Genomic DNA, 22,312 nt, shown 5'->3' on the forward strand with positions numbered 1-22,312 from the left:
CCACACTAAAAGTGGAAGAAAGGAGTTCATAGTTCTGCATCAAGAAACAAGGAAAGATCTCCACCCATCCATTTTCATGTATGAGTCACTTGGTTTGGGACTGTATTAAGAAAAAAAAAAAAGTTAAAAAAGCAGTCTTTTCATGAGTCCCACCCCTGAAGCCTGCAGGCAGGCCCTGTGGACAAGGAGAGATCACAGTGAGCTGGAGCTACCATGCAGGGGAAAGGCATTACCACCCAGTTCACAGTGTCAGAGAAAGTGCTCTATCTGCCTGATGCTCCCTTGCCCCCACCTCTGCCCTCAAACACTCTTCAGAGACAATCTGTTTCATATAAAAGGTAGTGCGGAAGGATAAAAGGCAGAGATCTGGAGGTGCTGGTGACAGTGTTACTGAAAAACACCCAAAACCCCTAACCTCCAACCCCCACAAACACCCTGGAGCGTTATGGCTTGGAGGTAATGATGTGGAATGAGATGTATCTGTTCTTGGTTCACGCATTTCAGTGTTTGGTAGTGCCACTGTATGAGACAAAGACTTTGTGAGAGGGGTTCACAAGGACATAGGGCTACCACTGACTCCTGCACAGGAAGCAGTCTTCATGGGTCATAGTGGTAATGATACAAGTTCTGACTTGCAAATACTAGGTAATGACCAAGTACAAAGCAGAATTGCTGAACTGATGCAAGGACATTACCTGCTTTAAGGATTTTATTCAGCCATCACATTTTACAGGTCTTCCCTAGTCTCTATTACGGTATTAAGATCATACAATCACAGACTGGTGTGGGTTGCAAGGAACCCTAAAACTCATCCAGTCCCATCCCCATGCCATAGGTAGGGATGCCCTCCACTAGACCAGGTTGCTCCAAGCCTCACCTTTAAAAGCCAAAATAATTAAAAAGCATGGTGGGAAACAGTTAATTGAGTAAAGCTATGAAACAGCACCTACTGGTCATTCTTTTAAAAAGTAATAACAAAGATTTGGGCTATTTTGAGCTTTTAAGCAAAATTTCATTATTTAAAAATCAAGACTTTTTTTCACATCACTTCCATTTACTTTTTGCCAGAAGACAGGAAAGATCTGAATTACTATGTCAGTAACTCCAAATAATAAAAAAATAAATTGAGTTCTCGTATTCTCAGAGTCAGTAAACAGTTTCATCACTAATGTTGCCAATAGGTCAACATTTCTGAACGTCACATACCTCTGTTAACGTATATGCTTCCTCTGCTGTGCATTCAGATTTCACTGTGGGGTTACTTAGTGCAAATATTATGGGTCGCTCATTGATAGAGGCCATTGCTTTGATCACATCCTGAGAGAAGAGCCGCCCAGCTCCTGCAACTCCTGGAATAAATGGAAACACATAAAAATAGAATCAATACTTGTCTGCCTCAGGGCAGGTGACAGTGACTGTAGATTAAGTTCTTATCAACCCTGAAGTCTCCCACTCAGAGCAAAGCATCACAGGCTTTTCTAGCAGCAGGAGAAGGAAACCAGGCACTGCTCTGTTTCTGGCTACTTAAAATTCTCATTTTCACAGGAACATCTAATTAATGTGTTCCAAAAGCCTATTTTACATAATTTTTTTGTATTAATATGTGCAAAGAACACTTATCTCTGCCCTGTGGGAACTGCAGATTCTTCACAGATGACTCATCCTAGCTGGGTGTTAACTGTGCAATGCACATTCCCTTCATGCCGGTATTTCTCACCACACCCAAACACATAGGTGCAAACACATAAAAACAGTGTACATGTACACTGGCTATAGACTTCAGGGAAGCTACTCAGCTAAAGAACTGCAATTTTCCAAATAAATCACGTGCAAAGGAAATTGCAGAGTTGCATTAGGAAATACCTGTAATCCCACCTGACCTCTGCAGACAGCCACAGTTATAAATCAATACCTACATGTGTCAGTAATATAACAGGTATAGGTGACCTGCAGCATGAAACAAGCTCCTTCAAGACATGCTGCTGGCAGATTCTGGCCAGAGAAGCTAATGGGGGAGGGAAGGTCAGGAAAAATATAATTACTCAAGTTAGGAAACTCCTGCAAAGCAGAAAATGTGGTGTTTGTGACTGTTGTCCCCTTATTGCTGATGTAGGGGATGTGTCTGGGGAACAAAAGGTTGTATTTTTGCTTTCCTGACTCTTAGTGCCTTTCATTGCAATTTCAGTTCATTATGGCCATGCAGTCCCTGAGAACATGCTCAGTCTTCTAAGGAAGTCTAATACGAGCTGGACAAGGATGAGAAGAAGCAGTTAACACGGACACAAGATGCAGAAGCAGCACCACAGCTGAATAAAGGATGCACTGTGAGCTCACTGAACGCTATGAACTAACTGCGAGCTAACCTGCAGCTCATTGTATTTTCAAGCGGAAAACTGACCTCACATTTTCATCTTACGCCAGCAGAAATGCAGATCACTGTCACCAACCTCCTTGGAGCCACATCAGTGAATCAAATGCAGCAAATAACCGAATGACGGAGACACAGGATCAAAAATAACCTTACTTACCAATGATAGCTGAAGGCCGAAGTACATTCACTGCCTCCACAAATGTCTTTGGTATCTGCTCTGGAACCTGATGTGTAAATGGTTCTTGATTAGCATCAACCTTTTGTTCTCGGCCCTGTACATAAAAGGTTGATTATTTTTGTGAGGAAGACACAGAAAGCACCTGGCCATCTGTACTGTGGTATTTCAAGGCATGGTGCACCCTTACCTGAACCAGTAAACCATATTTGTCAAACATCCATATTCTCCTATAGGCTTCCTCAGCAGAAACACCACTTTCCATCATAGCCATAACAATGAGGTTTGCAATTCCCAGCGCAGCCTGAAGGATAAAAGGACTTGGATTTTTAACAATTCACAAAAAAGGTTTCTCATCACAAATCACAACCACCACCCAGTGCAAGATCTCCACAAAACTCATTTAATAAGCCAGTTCTGAAACACAAGTAATGTTTCCCTAGATGGGGGCAGACTACTGGCATCAACAGTGTCATGTTTTCAAGCACAGGAGAGAGGCCGCATTTCTGGGTGTTGTGCCCCCATGTCTGTACCAGTTCAGCAGCCACTACTAAAGCAGCCCAACCAGACAGTAACAATAATTTAGTGCTGCGAGCCCTCCTGTCAAGAAACCATAGCACAGTGTTTTGTGCCCAGCTGCTTTCCAATCCCATCTTTGCTCCTGCTGCCTGTGATAAAGGCCTTGCTGACAGAGGGCACAAAGTAGGTGCTGGCAATGCTTCCCTCCGCATCCCTTCTCTTGGCTCACTGCACATGCTGCTAAGTCTGGCAGGAGAAATAAGGTAGAGGGAAGTGCAGAGCAGGGCAACAACACAACACTGGCCAGTTACTGCAATCACGACCTTCTTGGGTTGGCTGGAGAAATTTTCAGCCAATTAAGTTATTTTGCCAGCACCATAGAAGCAATTTCACTGATGTACCAAGAAGCATGGTGCTGGTCCTGACATGGCTGCCCCAGTAAACTTGCTGCAAACAACTACTGATTTAACTTGCTAAGAAAACCACCATGTACATCTCTCCAATGCTACAAAAATTAACAAGATGCTCTTTCCCTCTCTCTTACTAACTATAATTTTATGGTACTTTCCCCTTCAACTACACACAAGTCATTGATGCTTTTTTCAAGCCCATGTAAGAAAGTGAAAAACTTGAGTCTTGTAAATGTTAAACACCTTTCAAATAGTCAACTTTCAGCAGGCAGTCCCTTCTGTTAACGTATTTCAGCTGACCTCACATAAAAAGTCCTGCAACGGAATTCGAGAATGTGAATCTCCACGAGTCCTACAGAACCAGAAAATAGACAGTTAAATCTCTTGTTGCTCTAGAGCCCTTAAGAGAACTCACCTCTCCTGCTCCAAGGAACAGCACTTTCTGCTCTGCAAGTGGTTTACCCATGGCTTTCTGTGCTGCCAGCAGTCCTGCCAAAGCCACTGAAGCTGTCCCTGTGAAAGCAGTACAAATCTAAGGTGAGCTGAACAGACTTCTGTGGCAGATTATGGCTTTAGGCAAAATTTCCGCATATACATTAAGGAACATAAAGGGTGTACCTTGAATATCGTCATTGAAGGTACAATATTTCTCTCTGTACTTTCTTAAAAAACGAAAAGCATTGTGGTTTCCAAAGTCTTCAAACTGGATAAGTGTGTTCTGGCCATACCTACAGAACGCAGCAAATATTCCTATCACCAGACACATCAAGAAGTACAATCCTTTTAAAACAAATCCTGCACATAATCTTTTATCTTTGGAAAGAGATTGTCCTCAGGCCTTTCACTGTTTGAAACAGCTCCATCTCTGTTCTATGTGTACTTAAGAGATAACTACAAGCAACATGTTCCAGGTCACTCAGATAAATCACTGCAGGGGCAGACATACAGCCATGCCTCTTGACTTCTAGTCCTATTCTTATTCCCTAAATGACTGTTTCAAGGACTGCGTCTTAGGGTTTTCTTCTGCCAGCACTTTTGGATATATTACATGCAAGAATATTCAGTGTCATACCTGTCTGTAATGGCTTCCATAAATTCATCAATTAGGTCGTCATAGACCTGAGAGCGATCCCTTTTTTGGTATAGTCCCATATAAAATGGGTCTTTTAAGAGTGTCTGAAAAAGAATAAATCAGACAGTAGCAGGATGAATCACTTCCTCAATATCCACTTATGAGAGTTCACAGTAACACATTTCACACCAAAGATATTGCATTTATATAGCCACTGTAACTGCCTCCAGTCCATATCAATGCTCAGTAACTTCAGCTGGCACTTGAGATTGGTGATGGCTGCTTTTAAAATGGAACAAATCAATACTGTGAACAATAAACTGCTTTAATAAATCTGATTCACATTTCCAGCTTCTTAAAGTCAGGTCAACCCGATCATCTGTTTTACAGTGTTGCAGCATTCAGATTACTTCCAAATGCAACATTTCACTGACAAATCAACTGGTATTTTTCAGTCACTTATATTTACAGCATAATGAATTCCAAATCATTTATCCTTACATAAAATATTTGGTTTTATCTTTAACAAAAGTGTTCAAATAAATATCTTCTCTTACAGGACTAAATACTCTTGAATACTTTTCATAGGGATAACTTAGGGCAGGCAAAGTGCAGTGAAACTCACTGTATTATCAGTTCCAACGTCGATGCACACAGGCAAGCATTTATCTGGATGTATTCCTGCACATGCTGTATACAAACACAGTTTTCCTACTGGAATTCCCATCCCATACACACCTAGATCTCCGAGACCTAATATTCTTTCTCCGTCAGTTACAACAACAGCCTGAAAACAAAAGGAGGTGAAATTACATATGATCACTGAAATTCATAAAGTTTAGAGCAATACCAGCAAAAATTCACGTATGTTTGCACAATCAAGAAATAGATTACAAGGAATATTTTACTTGAAGCAATAAAGCTTAATGTTAGAATCTGCTATGCTTTTTCTTTGCCAAAACCCACTGAGTGGGAAGAATCCAAGCTGCTGTATGGAACTGCAGCTTGTAACTTGGCTTTATTATTTCCATTTGTAAATAATCCAGACATCACAAGATTTCTGTAACTATTGTTCACTTCATCTCCTCATGGTTCTTGACTCAACTGGGCCATAGAGGACTTAATGGCAAAATGTGGGCCTCTAAACTACCACTTCTCTGTCCTAATCTGAGGACAACAGCACTTCTTCTACTGCTACGTAACACAGTAAAAAAGACCTAGAGGTGCATTCCCCAACCCCTCCCCAAAAGGTGGAATAAAGAAGTGAAATAAAACATTTGGCAAGTCTAGTTCTCATCATCACCATTTACTCAAACCACAAACCTCATATTTAGGATAAAACACTGTTCTTCAAGGTACACTTCATCTTCATTAGGTGCATTTTGCCATCATTGTCAAACAGCCAAGGATGTATTGTTCAGTGTTTACAATTCCATCAAAAGGTGACAAATCTTAAGAAACTTAACTAAGATTAAATAAAACCCAGGAAAAATATTAAACAGTGTCAGTACCTTAACGTCATTCTCTGGCCAGTTGTTCACAATTGACCTTATATGGCCTCTGTCTGAGATAGAAATAAATAATCCTCTGAAACAAAAAAAAACAAACCCAGAAATAATTTATCGGTAACAGTTAGAAATTTCACCTTGCTTTATAAAGCTCAATGTCAAACAGAAGAGATTGCTTAAAATCAAAAGCATAGTCAGACATATATCACTCAAAGGACAATTTCTAACATGGAAGTCTGTACTTTGACACTCTAAAATAAGAGCACAGAGAAAACAGTTTTCCTGATGCTACCTGGATTTTACACTACTACAGATAATCACCTTTAATACTCCTCGAGGGCAAAATACCTCTGGTGTTAGCATCAGACGGGACAGAATCTACACTCCCCTCTAAGGATATGAGAAGGGAACATGGTCCTAAGCCTGGCTTTTCCTTAGTGAATCTCCATCCATGATATTACAAAAGGTTAGGGGAGGGAAAAGAAAAGGACAACAAAGACAGGGACTGAGCATAGTCTTCTGCAAGACCAGAAGAACAGTGCTTCCCCCTGCTGACTCTTCATCGGGGGTAACATGGGAGCCGAGAAAAAGCAGCAGAAAGGAGAACAGGTGAAGGGAACTGTCTGTATTTCTTCTGCTCGAGCAAGCCCTCTGTTTTTAGGAGGAAAAGGGGCATGAAAGGCTGAGCAGAGGTGGCAACAAGATAAATCACCAACACTGGGAAAGTGCTAGTTCTCAGAAAGAAGGGGGGGAGATCCTGAATTCCAGACCATGCTGCTCCTTCTTAATACAGACAACTTCTTGATTGGCACAAGTTTTAAACTGGTTTATGATACACAGAGAGGTGTGGAAAAGGAAAGGAAGAAAGTAAGAACTAAAGGCGCATCTTTCATATCCCCTGCCCCAGATCAGGAGCAAACCCATGAGTTTCTTACTGTTTTTACCACAGCAGCTGCACTACATAGCCAAGTCCTCATGTCAGTAAAGGATTAGCCCTAAATCCAGCACTAAAGCCGGCAAGCTTTCTAGAGGACTCCAGAAATATACCTGGAATTGCAGTGAGAGTGCCATGGAAATGAGCTGATACGACTCCAGTCTGAACTGACTGCCTTAACACAGAGCTGAATAGCCTGAATAGTTGTTTTGAAGTCACTGCTGAACCCAACCTGATGCCAGCCAAGTGTATGTACTGTGCCAGAGTAACTGAAAGCTGACTCCTAGCAGCACAGCTTTAATACGGGGACTATCTGCATTCAACAGCCTATTGAGCTACCACAAGCCAAGTCTCTCACTTTCTGCTTTGCCAGCATCCTTCCAACTGCTTGCTGGCCTCTGCTCCTGCACCCAAGAAATCTGTGCTGCTCTGCAAGAACATCATGAGAGGTCTCCAGCACTGAGACACTTTGCCACCAGCAGAAACACAGAATTCCAGCCTGGTTTGGGTTGGAAGGGAGCTTAAAGCTCATCCAGTTCCAGCCCCTCCCAACAGGCAGGGACACCTTCCACTAGAGCAGCTTGCTCCAAGCCCTTGTGTCCAACCTGGCCTTGAACACTGCCAGGGATGGGGCAGCCACAGCTTCTCTGGGCACCCCGTGCCAGTGCCTCAGCACCCTCACAGGGAAGAGCTTCTGCCTCAGAGCTCATCTCAGTCTCCCCTCGGGCAGGTTAAAGCCATTCCCCTTGGCCTGTCCAGCCCTCTGAAGATTTTAGTGACAGCTTTGAGCTGCAATTAGCCTGAGATTCCTCCAGCAAAACTGCTGTATGGGTGTGCGTGCCCTTGTATTTCTGCCCCCATGCAGTGGTGCACAGGGGAATATCTCCAATTAATCTACTTGAAGTTACCCTTTCTGAACAGAGGGTGAGAGTGGATGACCTCCAGAAATCCCTTTAAGTCTGCATTTCCCTTCAAATGCTCTGTTCTGGTACAGCTCCTCAGACTCAGATGAGATTTTGAGAGCTGGAGAAAGCCACAACACTTTCCTTGGACTTAGGAGCTGTATGGCATTGCCACGTGCTCCCCCATTTAATACAATTAATTGGCAAGCTACCATTTTTGAAATGCCAAAAGCTTGGTATTGTCACAGTTGCTTCTGTAATAGTGCCACCAGATATCACCAACTGTTGCAACGACCCTTCTCCAGTGCATACACATCATACAGTCATGGCAAGCAAATACAGCCCACGCTGTGGCAGCATGCTCCCTCCTGCTTAAACCATAGCCACCAGTGGGAGTTGTGATGGCTGCGGCATCCAGCTTACTCTGGTGGTCAAGTACTGTCAGGAACACTGATCCAGACCTCTTGCTGGTACACAGCTATGACTACCAGTCAGTCATCTCACTCTATAAGCAGTGGGCAGCCCGGGGCCTGTGGAGCTCTCCTGCACAGCAGCAGGCTGTACTCCAGGATTTTCCCTTGAACAGGAATACCTCTCAATGTTACTCCCCGAGGTTGAGAGATTCCTTACCACAACAGATCCTCAGTAAGTGATTAACAGCATGCTAAACTTTGAAGTCTTAAGTAAGGGATATAAAGGATTGATTGCACACATACAATCCTGTGGACATAAACTGATGACCAGCTGTACCTAGACTCCTCTCTGAGGAGTTTAGAAAGTAAGGGGGTCCTTTCTGAATCTTATGACTCAACAGAAGGACCTCCCTGACAGTTCTCTCTGACCATGTCCTCTATACAGTAAATAATCTTTTCTGCATTGAATCTTGTTAAACCACTGTTTGCATTTATCATTGAACTTTGTCATATCAATAAAGTATATTGTTGTTTCTCTCTTAACGAGTGAAGTGCATGACTGCATCCACGGCAGGCATCTAGAAAAAGCTGGAAGGGAGTTGAAGCCCTGCAGTTGTCATATTTATGTGACACATTACCACTTCCATTTTCAAATGTACTTTTTCTGGTATAACCCAGGTCTTGAGACACTATTTAGCAAACATTTACTGCCTGAATTGGCACAAGTCCTGCATACCTGAATTCCAATGAAAATGAAATAAAACATTTCCACACCTTAGGCAACTACTGAGAAAAACTGGCATTAAAAGTAGCAGCAGTACATATATGTTGTTCTTACTTTGGTCTCCTGAAGATGTGGCCATACTGAGAGCAGGCGAGGCCCACTGTTGGAGTGTATACAATTGGCATTAACCGCTCGATATCATCTTGTAATACCCTATAGAATAATTTTTCATTTCTCTCTTGGATTCCCATTATATAGATATACCTGAAATTAAGCAAAGAGGAAAATAAAAGTCACTTATTGTTTCACACTTAAGCTTATTTAAAACAATGTGAAAAATGTCAAAGCAAAAAACAGGTTTGCTCTGTATTCTTTCTGCATAAAATCACTGCTTCCACTCAAGACTTTGAGTACTAAACACAAGCTAGAAAAGAGAGAGCAGCAGAACTGAAAAGCTGAAATAAGACCACTGGATATGACATACCATACATGTAAACATGCACTGTGATAAAAGACAACCCATGGATTCATTACAGGATGCAGCTGGGAATCTCATAACTGTTAAAAAATACCAGTGACAGAATTTTTCATCCAAAAAAGTAAGGTCCTGACAGTAAGGTCTTGTTAATCTTGATATTAACACAGTTGTAATACAGATTAACTCCTAACAAAAGTTCATTCTGAAGGACTTACCCAGGTGTGCCAACTAAAACTACATTTTTGCAAATTCACCTACCACATACTGATTCACATTTGGTCTTGCTGACCCAGCTACATAAAGATAATGAACTAGTGATTCATCTTAGGCTACAGCCACTTTGCCAATACAGATGACATAATATGTTTCAGAACAGCAAGCAACATGAACGTATTTGAAAATCATCTTTGGTTTTCATGAGAAACAAAGAGTTTTGTTGTGGTTCAGTAAGCCTCGAACCATGCCAGTTCCCCTCACACTGTTAGGAGACTGCTTATTTTTACATGCAGGTATACACAAACATATATAAAAACAGTAACAGGATGCTAGAACTGTGTTACTAAAAAAAAAACAACCCACATTTCTTCACCAAACTAGTGTGCTAAATAGAAAAATTATATAAAAAAAATATACATTTTGAGTTTCAAAATTCTGACCCTGTAACTCTTTTCTAGCAGTAACTAGATAAACACTGGTTTTCATTCCTAATTATCGAACCCTTGGTTTACCTTCTTTCTCACATATTTTTCTAGCATGTGCTAGCTGTGCCCTCCTCTCCCCCTCAACAGTTCTGTGCTCTAACAACCTGGCACCCAAACCTTACATGTTACAGTAACACAGTACGTATTACAGCAAGGTTTGCAGCTTTGTTACTGGCTAATTTGTGCACATTATTCTTCATTATTTTATGACTATGGAATACAAGAAAGAAGTTCTCAACCTCATTTAGCCACATGATCAATGCATGATCAATGAAAGCAGTTCTCTGTGCAAAAGTGAAAATAACCCCCACCAACTGAAAGACCCAGAAGAGGCACTGAAACCTTGTTTAGTTATCCCCATGCAATATTTTACAGCAATTTCCATTAATTTCATGACAAAACAAGGCCAGAGAGTGCTTACTTTTCCAAGGGATCAGTCATTTTTGCCAAATTCTTATGGAAGCGTAAGGCTTGAATGTCTTGTGTCTCTATTTTAGGAGGTAGAAGTCCTTGCAGCCCAAGCATTTGTCGTTCGTGTAATGTGAAGGCCATACCCTGAAAACAAGAGAGGTGAGAAGTAATTAGTGGTTCTTCTAGTAGCATTTCTAGTAGCATTTCTACTTACAATCTGCCACTTCTGACTATCCACTGCATTCTTTTGTCATGGCAGGAGCCACAGCAGGCATGGGTTGGATGTATTTGCTTGGGTTCTCCTCATCCTATGTGTGTATCCCTTCTGCCCACAGCTTTTGCACATCTCTGCGGCCTCATGCCCTTTGCCAGACTTCATTTTCCTCTGTGAAACTGGAGAACAACTAAAAGATCCTACTGCAGACAGACCAAGGTTTACAAATGAAATAACAGCTGCTTCTTTAATCTTTTCATTGGAACATAAGGTTGATCAAGAACATATGTGTCAGACCCAGCCTGGTCCCTGCAACTACAGTGACATTTAGTCCACAGAGGTTCAAATGCATTGCTCCATTTGCTTCAGTAATCCAGCCAGACCCCAGAGTTACTGAATTGCCCCAATGCTTCTATTGAGATCACAATTAAACCTGACTTCTTTACTTAGGGCTAGAACTAATTTATTGGTTTCCAGATGTAGTTTTCTACTACCAAAAAGCCTCATCTGTTAACAGATTAAATTTCAGAAGAGTTAAACTGCTCAAATAACACACCATTTCCATTCTTCACTGTTTCAAGGTGGATGAAGACTTTAATTTATTGTTATTTAAAGACTAATTAAAATGATTTAACAATAACATTCAATAAAACTGGCTTTTCACTCAGTACACAAAATAGAATGCTGTGAGCTACCTGCCAGTAGAGACTGGTAGGCACTTCACGGGCAGTTAACTCCTGGGTGTAACTTTGGAAGGCGTTAACTAATCCCAGTCCAGATTCACAGCCAACCTGTCTCAAAATGCTGACTCCGTTTTGCACAACAACTGACCCTGCTCTAAATTTGCCACTTCCAAACTGTAAACTTTCCTCATTTCAGTTCATCCAACTGGGTCAGTGCAGCAAATGACTAAATAAATATTTGCGAAGTGGGGAGCTGAAAAAGCACGAAAGCCTTTTGCTGCGCCAAGGCTGTGCACCCATCTGCGAGCAAAAGCAGAATCTGAAAGGGAGGAGTCTGGTAGCTGCACTGTTTTCAGAGAGATGGGAACAAGACACAGCAGTTCTGCTCCCAAACCACACTTCCTTTGTTTACTACAGCAGACAGATTAAAAACCAACAGCACATTCTCTCACATTTCCCCACATTGGAAGCAGATGCTCACTGCCAAGTTGAAAAGAAAGGTTTCTAAAAGCTCTCTAAAGTTTGTTTTATGCCTTGCAATTACACCTCAAATTTTTCCTGAAATCGGAGAAAAAAAAATCACATAAAGAATTCAGTATTTTCTCACTTTAGAATAAAAGACAAATTCCGATTAGAAAATATATATACTTGCACCTCTGTTTATATTTGAATAGACTTTCACAGGTATTTGTAGAAAGTGCCCATTAACAAAAAATCCCTAAATTAGCATCTACACTTGGTGTAATTCAGCACACTTGAATGGATTACAGCCAATATACCTACTCCTTAGGAAAAAACATTATTAAATATTTAATGGTTTTACATATTTTTTTCTCTTTATTTAAATAACATTTAATATCCATTGTTTTTGATTCAAGCGTGAATTAAGTGATTCAAGCACTCCACCTGCTTTCTTGTACTAATTCTATACTATGTTCAAAAGTAATATAATAGTTGAAGAGTTAGCAAGAAAAAAAAATAGAACAAAGTGTTTTGCAAAAAAACAATCACAAATACTTTCTTAGTAAAAAATACTTAATCCTAAAGTAGATCAATGCTTTGTATTTCTGATAAAATAATTTATATAATGTATATATAAAATACATATACATACACAACTGAATAATTATTCCATACAATAGATTTGACATTATATACTGGACTCAGTTTATCCTTTTTCTACTCTCTGCAAGTCATCTGCAAACCACTGGTTTCTGTCCTCATGTAATTGTTATTCTCAAGCATTCTTCCAGCATTGTCTGTAAATAAATTTCAGATGAAGCTTGCTCCTGAACTTTTTACCCTTGCTGCTGGTCTTTTGCTGGGTATAACAGTCACTTTAGCCACCTGATACTCTTTTTCTGGAAACTGAATCGAATAATCCATAATTTCCACTGAGAACACAACAATGCAAGCAGCACTGGCATGAGGAAAAAAAAATACAAGAGCACACTGAATGCTGTATTTTATATCCTATTTTGCAAAGGATTTACTTGGTTTCTCTTCTGCATATGGAAACATTAAATACTGAAACATTATCTGGGAACAAAAATGCATCTTCCACAGTTGCATGGAAGCGAACCATGCAAAAGTGTCCCAGCTATCCTCCCCTTTTCCTTAACTACCCCCTAATTTGTCACCTTGAGAAGTTCAGGGTGACAAAAAAAACAGCGTCTGAACACTTGCACTTGCAGTGCAAGTCATGTAGAATACAAAGCTGAGAACAGCTGGTAAACATCTGTAATACTGTTACTTTAGCCACTACAAAACCAAAAACGATGCCAAAAGCCTTACAATATTAAGAAGGGGAAAAAGAAAACAAGTTAAGTCTCTTTTCAGAAAATAGATAAACACTGGCCAGTAAAGCCACTAATGGCACTAGCATGTCGAAGGCCAGAATCCCTTCAGTGCTACTGTACTGGCCACACTGACATTTTACTCTAAACTAGCTGAAATATGTCACTAGCAAAACCTACGTCCTCCCCATCAGCAACTCTCAAGTCCCTTAGAAATAAAGCCTACCTAATTTCTAATTCCCCTTATTAGCATGACTCTGGGATATGGCTTTTCCTTAATTTCCCTGCACACTGACCTTAAACTGTCTAGGTCCTTAATATCAAATGAGCCCTGAGGTCAGCACTAAGCAGAACCCATCTTTATGTGGTTTATTCACATTGTTCCCAGCCTACAGGCAACCTGGATTATCAGTGTATCTGGCGTTAAAATAACATTAAACACAGTGAATTTTTAAGTGGTACTAAGTATTTCCAGCTTTATTTACAGGACAATTAGATTGTACCACATTAAAAGATGCTTGTAATTTCTGCCCAGGCCTAACTCAGGAATCTAAATGCCATCAGCCTCCACACAGAAATCTAATCTTCTTTCCAAATAAAACAGTGCAAGTTTGGTCCAGAGCAGCACTATAAAAACCCACAGCCCTTCCAACACTTGCTCTATTCCCATTCACTGTCTTCATCTGTAAACACCAGCCACCTCTTGTTTTGGATTTGGGATTGTGGTTTATTCCCTATACAGCACCTTGCAGGATCTTCCTTAAACTAGCATGCCCAGGAGCTGCAGAATTACACATTTCTTCATTTTGTGAAGGTCAGTACAGTTTGACAGCACCAGCAATCAGTTCCCAGTGAATCTGGAGGCACTCAGCAATTCACAGCAGTGGGACTGATGTTCTCAAAGGATCCCAGCACCTATTTAAGAGCCAAATCCTCGCTGGTTTCCACTGGGATTAAATGCTGAAATGCTGTAATGACGTGGGTTTAAGTCACAGGGATCACTTTTTTGTTTCCTTTGACCCACAGCGTCCATTCTCTGAGCGTTATGCACTGACTTTCACTTTGATTAGGCCCCTTAATCCTCTTTATAGCTCAGAAAAATCAGGTGTCCTTTCTAAGGCAGGACAGACAAAGGAAGGAACGCATCTCAGAGAAAACCCAGCACACTTCAAAGACCACAAATGAATAAATTAATGCACGTGGACAAATTAATTGCAAGAAAACTGATGTACTGCCATGAGGAAAAAAAAAATGAAGTGTTGACAGTTATTTAGTGAAGACAAGCTCACACAGGATCACCACTACTGTGCTTTTAATCCATTTTTGTGTGTCTGGCAGTAGGACCTTACTTTGGCCATAACAGCTGGGCTGTACTACACAAAGTGAGTGGTGCTATAAATACCAGCATATAAAAATCCTAGTTGCTTTGCATGAAGGTGAACAGGAGACCTGAATCCTGCAAGCATGATTTTTATAGCACCACTGAGTAAGTAATACTGAGAGATTTCTAGGCAGGGAAGTACTAGTGGTGATAATTTTTTCCTCACCTGCAAAGTCTTGCAGCCGTATATACACACACACATACATATATATATAAAGGAGGGGATACTTTTAACTGATACCATAAATGTCCCCAAGCATCTTGCAAACCAGTACAGTTTATAATAAAAACCTCATTCCAAACCCCTCATAAAAATGTAAATCAGAATATATCCAAACACTCTGTTTGGGAAATGAATTAGCCTACTTCACAGGGGAGATATAATCAAATGGTTTTCATGTAACTTCTAATCATTGTTATATTCAGCAGTATATCGTGGTCTTTGAAATAGCATCATAAACATTTTTAAAATAAAGCAGGTTTTACACTGGATTGTGGGCTGCTTCTCTTAACTCTACTTCCTTTTGATAAATCAAAGTTCACGACTGCACAACATGTCTCCACTGCAAATTAATGAAGTTCATGCATATAAATCAAAGGTGTATTTGCTATCTCAACCACAGATTCAAAGTTTCTCTGTGTTTATGAGAACAGTGACAGCATGCAAATCTCCTTTGATTTCTCCTTCTTCATCTTTTAAACTCAATTTTGTACCTTTATTCTTCCAGAGACTTGTAACACACATACTGGAGGGAGCAGCTGATAGAACACAGCAATCTAACTTCCTTCTGATCCATGAAATGACCCAGACATTCCCCAGGTTATGCAGGCTTTAAAACCCATCGTCTCACTGCAGGCAAAGATGCCACCACTTCTTGTACTACCTCTGTATGTGTGGAACCAAATGTAAGCCACTTTGGCTGCTGCCTGCAGTAGCTCTCATTTACTACTGACGTGGCTTCAACTAAAAGCATTCCCCCTGCAGAAAATGGGGAAAAATCAGAAACAGCCTTCACACTGGGAAGAAAGTCATACAGCCTCCCCAGGGTTTGCTTCCAAGCACCGACAGTTATGTTAAAGCTGTACCTTGCAAATCATGTGCATGATGACTGAAATGGTTCATCATATAGCATCCCTGAGCACCTCAGAGACATTTCATTAAGCTGCTGTTTTTCTAACTGAGCAGATGACACTGCTTTTGTTCCCCTTTAATGGCATTAATCCTACAACTAAAAAAACCCAAAGCCAAAAAAAACTAAAAGCAAAAACAGTTTCCTTCCTTCCTCCATCCACCAGCTCACAAGTCCTGAGCAGAACAGCTGATCTAAGTAAAACGAGGTGTAGTACAACCTACCACCTTTGGCACCTATAGCACCTTTTCAGACAGATGATAAAAGCTGGTTAAACAGGTCCATCTTTCCACATTTAATTCCCTCTAAAAGCATGCAGATCTCAAGGAAGCTGATAAAAGCAGTTTCTATCCATTTCCTGCCTTCTAGAATATTTCTTTGCAACCGATCAGAAACGGTATTATTTCAAGCACTGCATTTCCTAGCAACATGACAATTATCATCTGAAGTACTTCTCCACATCCTGCCTATCTCGCTTTCTCCAGGAAGGCAGATGGGCATTGTGTATTCCACACCCTGGCTGCTTGACCCAACCGACACAGTCTGAAAAGTATTAAAATAAAAAAAATCAAATGTGTCAAAAAACAGCATGGTGAGAAAGGGCAGTGGAAAGGACAATCTGCTTTTAGATCTTCAAGTTCATATTATATTTCTGCACATTCTCTTGTCCTATCTTATTTGTTTTGTCCAAGTAGCTTTAACTTTGGGTTGGGTTTCTTTATTTTGTTTTTTATTCCCAATTGGAAACACAGTTTGAATATTTACCTAAAGTCAGTGAGGTTACATACATTTTTCTTAAGGAAACTGATTCTTTATACAAAAGGAATCTGTCAAGAGTTTCTGGAAGTATTCATTAAGGCATACAGGAAAATAAATTGGGCTGAAAATGTGGGGGATGAACACAGATGAAACTGTGATTAGTAGTCTAGCTAAACACAACATATGAGAAGATGAGCACCCATATGGAAGACAGACACTGGGACAGTTCCTCATGAATCGGTCTGGGGTTAAACTGCCACTTGTGATATAGAATCATAGAATGGTTTGGGTTGGGAAGGACCTTAAGATCATCCAGTTCCAACCCCCTGCCATGGGCAGGAGCACTTCACACTAAACCATGCCACCAAAGGCTCTGTCCAACCTGGCCTTGAACACTGCCAGGGATGGAGCATTCACAACCTCCCTGGGCAACCCATTCCAGTGCCTCACCACCCTCACAGTAAAGAATTTCTTCCTTATATGGTTTCTTTTTAAAAAGACTTACCATGTAATCCCATGCATACGTGCCCAAGCATATGCATGCATACATAAAATATGTATGCATACATGCGTATTTAATGCAATGTCCTAAAGATGTTGGCTGCAGCTAAAAGTTTGAGAGGCACTGTCAGTACAGGAGAAAGATATTAAAGAATGAAATAACCACACAGTATTGAGAAACAGAGTGACAGAAAAGGGTAATGGAATCAACCGTACAAAACAGTCACACACTTAGAGAATAAGAACTGATGCCACGAGGTAGAAAAGTCACCAACACAGAAAGTGTCACAAATTATTAAGTGCCACAAATTTGCTGCAAGCACACAGAAAGCAAACATACAGATGGTATTACAGCTTATGTATTTCCAGTGAAGACAAAGACATAATGATGGCACTCTATATGGCAGAATGGACATTGCCAAGGTCAGGGATGATGTAGTCATGCATCATGTTTTGTGCTGGAAGAATAAATCCTGACCCTTGAATGAGAATCTGAAGCATTACCACAATATAAGTACCAATTTAATTGCCAGTACTAAACAAACGAGATTGTCCTAACAGTGTTCTAAGCATCCAACAGGCTTGTCACAGCAGGGGATCTTCAGCAGAATAAAAGGTCCTGAAGCCAATTAACTGTAACTTGAATCCCTGCCACAGAGCTGAAATCAAGCATCATGGAACCATAAAACACCAAACCAGCTCATGCAGCTGGTATATGCACAAGCAAAAGACAGGTAAGGATGGGAAAGAGAAGAATTAAAAACACAAATGATGAGAGAAAAAAAAGAAACTCCTATAGCACAGCCCAAGAGCAGATCAATTTGCACAAGGGGAAGGGTGGTTTTCTGTTACTGATGCTGCCATCTTGCAGTTCTTATTTTAGGGCCCACATAATAAAAGAAGACAAAATGTTCTGCAGAGCTGATGGGGACTGTAAAAGCTAAACATCAACAGCTAAAAATGATAATCTCAAAAAGCTGCCAGCAAGAGATAAAGCCCTTTATCTGTGCCTGTATATGTATGATACACATACATGCACATGAGGCACTGGGGACAAGAAAAGCACAAGGGGTAAAGTACTTTGCATATTTAGTCAATCATTTATTTCTACGCTGAATTTCCAAAACAGGTCTCTGTATAGATACTGCATCTTGTCTCAAGCAGGATCACTTAACTAGCTAACAGATCCATTCAAACAGGTGTCAGCCTTAAAGTCAGACTGACACAACAGAGCCAAACAAATATGACAAGTTTTTCACCTCTCACAAGTAACATTTCTTGGAGATATTCAGAAGTCAAGAAAACTAAACTGCTGTTAGTCAGCAGCTCTCTGATCTTCCCTGTTCCTCCTCAAAAAAACCCAAACCATAAATACTGCAATGTCCTCAGTCCACCAGAGAATTCCAGGCTCAAAAAAAAGTAATAAAAATTAAAGTAATATCACCACTATAAAAACAGTAAGAAATGACCTATTGTTCTTGTTTCTGAATACTGTTGCATAATCAGCCTTGGAAAAGCTTACAGGGCATGAAACGATTTCCACTGGCATGTCAAAGTGTTTATAGTTCAGAAAAGACTTGAGATAATCTGATCTTGACAAATCACACCAATCTGCTCTTTTCTCCTTCCCTGACACAGCAATCCCAATTTCACTTTTGCAGTCAGCCAGTCTCTAACCTCTACAGCTCACGCTCTCTATAGGCAACCGGCATTCACGCAGTATCTAAGCATGTCACACAAGAAACAGAAAGAAACATGACTGCCGGTCTACATCTTGTCCTCTTCTTTTCTCTTGAGGACACTTAGGAATCATGCTTGCCAAAAGGCACACTGGAGCAATTCTCCCTGTTGTTAAAGGCAGAACACAAGGAGATACAGCCTTCAGTTTCTAGCTTAATATCCTCCATGGGTATTTTGAGCCCACTGGCCAACATCTAATTCTGACAAAAAGAGAGGCAGGGACATGAGAGGGACAAAATACATTTGCCATGCAGGGGAAAGAGCCAGCCTAGCCCTTCTGCTGACAGAAAGGCTTGGGGTTATGTGGTTGGCTTGCCAGCTGGCCAGCTTATAGCAGCGCATCTTCTTTGCATGCAGGCAAACAGGGCATGGGATGGAGCTAAGAACACAAGGGGATAGGAGGAGTCAGGGCCATGGGCAGAAAAGGAAGGCAAGAAACTTAACAGTGAAGAGGAAATATAAAGTGTTAAAGGAAAGCGGAGGGGAATAAAAATCAGAGAATGGAGAAGGAGCAAAAAGGCAGACATTACTAACACAAGACAGAACTATGGAAGTCCAGCTTCCATAGCTCCATTGCTCAGGAAATACCTTGCCAGGGGAGGCTAGCTTTGTCACCTTTGTTGGCTATTTTCAACATCTTGGATGAGCTACCAAAAGCTCTCATCTCATTTCTTACTAGTTTTAGTTTGCACATTCCTGAAGATTCCTGAAGGCTACTGCTACTACAGGAAATAAAACAAAGAGATTAGGAATGGGTTTGGGGAAATATGAATTTTTTTGTGAAGGGTGAAAAAAAAAAAAAGTTACTTTCTTAGGAGAAGCTCCTCCCCATGCAGGGAATTAACGTCTCTACCTCCCAGCTCTATTCAAGGTTTATTTTTAGATGCTTTCAGTCCAACTCTCTGCACAGGGATGTTTCTTATTCATATGGCTCAGTCCCAAGTCACAGTGTTGCAGGAAAAAGCCAGGACTAGGACAAAGAGGGTAACACTTTCTATCACAAGCAAGACTGAATTCAGAATTAACTTTTGCAGACTATGAAATAAGACTCTTTAACTGCTAAAGCTTTACTTGAATTCAACCAGTCCCAAAACCTAAGCCAGTAATCAGCAAGAATCAGCAACTCTTCATTGGGCACAAGGAAGGAGCAGTACTGATTGCGTAAACCACAGCAAACAAGGGGAGGCACAGGCTGACAGAAGCAGAAGGTGTTATTGGAAGTCCTTGTACTGTAGGCATCCAGGTAGTAAACCTGAAATGATCGCTGACTCCTCTTTCTTCTGTACCCTTTTTTGGCTGCGTCCCAGTACACCTGCAGGAGGTGGTTTAACCCTGGACCAAGCTCCACTGGACAATTACCAAATGAAGATAAGGTATTTGATAACCATACAGTACCAACCTTGTTTGTTCTTGGGTTTAACATCAGTGGCTTGCCCTTCTCTTTCGTGTGCACGCTGCGACATGCCATCACACAGGGAGTGGTAGCAGCTCTCAGTCGGGAAAACATCTTTCCTCCTATACTGCACCTGGAAAAAGGGAAAGAAAACCATTCAGATGCAGAGGCAGCAGAACTAATATTCATATTTGTAGGCCATCTGTTGTAAAAGGAATAGGAACATGCTAGATAAAAGTCTTTGTTCTTAACATTGTGATAATAACACAAAATGGCCTTCCAGCAGCAAGGAAAAGAAAAAAAGGGAGTCTTTACAGCAACGAGAGCACATGAGTGAGTGGAGAGAATACACAGGGACACTGATGTGAGCTAGCATTATGCTGTGGGCTGCAATCAGGCAGCATTCAGTAAGTATTGTCTTATAGCACCATAAACCCAGAGCAAATTGCCATTAGCAAATATTAACCTTCTGTGGTGACCCATGAAACTGGCACCAGTATAAATACCAGGGAGGACAGAATGACTTGGGCTAGTACAGCAGGAAAACTTAAACTGAGTTTCTCCAACCATGAAGTCTTGTCGCCTGGATAGCAGAAAAGAAAGAAACTATGTCTGTTAGCATATGAAAACTAGATTAAATGTAGAATTAAAATGGTCAGAAATTCACTGAACTCTGGACTCCATGCTTAGATTTTTTTCAAATTCCAAACCTAAAACAAAAAGCTATTTTAAGAAGGACTATATCCTTTTCAATAAAGGATACGTTTGTCTAATAAAATAAATATCCCTTAAGCATCAGGCTTATAGACAGCAAGGCAGAAATCCAGATCAGCATGGCATGGGACCCCTGCATCCCATGCTCCACCATCCCCTGACCCAGCTACTTGTTTATGTCCAAGGCACAGGCTAGGACAGTAAAGCAGGTTATGAGACATTTTTAAGGACTGAAATGATGCGTGATTTGGATTTTTAATTTCTTCCAGATGGAAGCCAAAATTAGATTAAGGAACAAAACTTCATTATCTTAAATATAGCCTGAATACTTCAGAAGACCTCTCTATAATTAAATTTACACATAATCAGCTTTTAAGACAACAGGCTGATCTTACAAGTTACAGTCTGAGGATTTTCTTCAAAATCTTTCCAAGCAGTAAAAGAACATGAAAACATAGTATTTTTCATCAGTAGTTACTCCCGAGTTTCTCTTCTACCCATGATAAAGCAGCGCTGACATTCAGAAGGATCCCTTTCTCTCATCCTGTTTGCTTGTTTATGCCTTGCTGTTGGAAAAAAGTTCCACTCAAAACCCACATGTTCAGCTGTTTCATAGAAAAGAACATAAATTTACTTGGAGAGAGGAAGAATGGGAGCCTTCCAGCACTACAAACACATGTTGCTTTTAACATTGATTCCTCCCTAAACCAGCTAGTGGTGGGCTAAACACAGCTTATGTGCCAGAACTCAGGGCACCTAGAAACCAGCAACAGATCAGCAAAATTGATTTCATCCTGCAAAACAACCAGCCTTTAGGAATGGCAAATTCAGTCCTAACTCGTTTTAATCCCAATTGCTCATTGCTATCATTATACACTTGTGCGCCCATCTCCTCACACACGAGGCTAAAAACGATCTGTGGTGAGAGTCACAGCAAACCTCAGCCCACATCCCATCCATGTGGTATTTGGGTGACTTCAGTCTATCATGAGCAAACACCTTAAACAAGAAATTGAAAAGTAAGCCAAACACCCCACCTTATCTTACTCTAATTAAATCTAAATAACTTCATTGCAACTAATAAGCATTTAAGAAACAAGCAAGACTGTGGCCCAGATGTCTCCCAACTTGATCAATTAGCTCTCTAATCAACAAGAGAGAGAAAAAAAGACTTTTCAGGTGTGTGATTCAAATCTTAGAGATGTTACTTGCTTCTCTTCTGTGAGAAAGAAGACTTACTCCTCTCCTCTGAGGTGTACCTAAAATTATTCCCTTGGTGGAGGTATCTTAGATACATAAAGCAAGTGGGAGAATCAGGATTCATTTTCAACTCAGTTTAGATCCAAGAGATAAAATCCCAGTTAATTTATATCCAGCATAAAA

General features: G+C 40.7%; 1 protein-coding gene across 4 annotated transcripts in view; it reads right to left on the reverse strand.

Annotated features, from left to right (window-relative positions):
• The window catches only part of ME2 (malic enzyme 2), a 38,107-nt gene that overhangs the window by 10,775 nt on the left and 5,020 nt on the right, over positions 1-22,312 (reverse strand). For all 4 annotated transcript variants that reach the window (XM_062615384.1, XM_062615388.1, XM_062615386.1 and 1 more), the window contains 11 exons: positions 20,222-20,348; positions 10,629-10,762; positions 9,143-9,292; positions 6,059-6,134; positions 5,173-5,334; positions 4,548-4,651; positions 4,094-4,203; positions 3,891-3,988; positions 2,737-2,850; positions 2,529-2,643; positions 1,207-1,349 (listed from right to left, as the gene is read on the reverse strand). In XM_062615384.1, coding sequence (XP_062471368.1) covers positions 1,207-1,349; positions 2,529-2,643; positions 2,737-2,850; positions 3,891-3,988; positions 4,094-4,203; positions 4,548-4,651; positions 5,173-5,334; positions 6,059-6,134; positions 9,143-9,292; positions 10,629-10,762; positions 20,222-20,329 — 1,314 coding nt within the window. In that variant the 5' untranslated portion in view covers positions 20,330-20,348. Of the gene's footprint in view, positions 1-1,206; positions 1,350-2,528; positions 2,644-2,736; positions 2,851-3,890; positions 3,989-4,093; positions 4,204-4,547; positions 4,652-5,172; positions 5,335-6,058; positions 6,135-9,142; positions 9,293-10,628; positions 10,763-20,221; positions 20,349-22,312 lie in introns of those variants that run through there.

This window comes from Pezoporus occidentalis, unplaced genomic scaffold (genome assembly GCF_034315485.1).
Source record: "Pezoporus occidentalis ecotype Australia unplaced genomic scaffold, CSIRO_AGI_Poc_V1 ctg180, whole genome shotgun sequence".
NCBI lineage: Eukaryota > Metazoa > Chordata > Aves > Psittaciformes > Psittacidae > Pezoporus > Pezoporus occidentalis.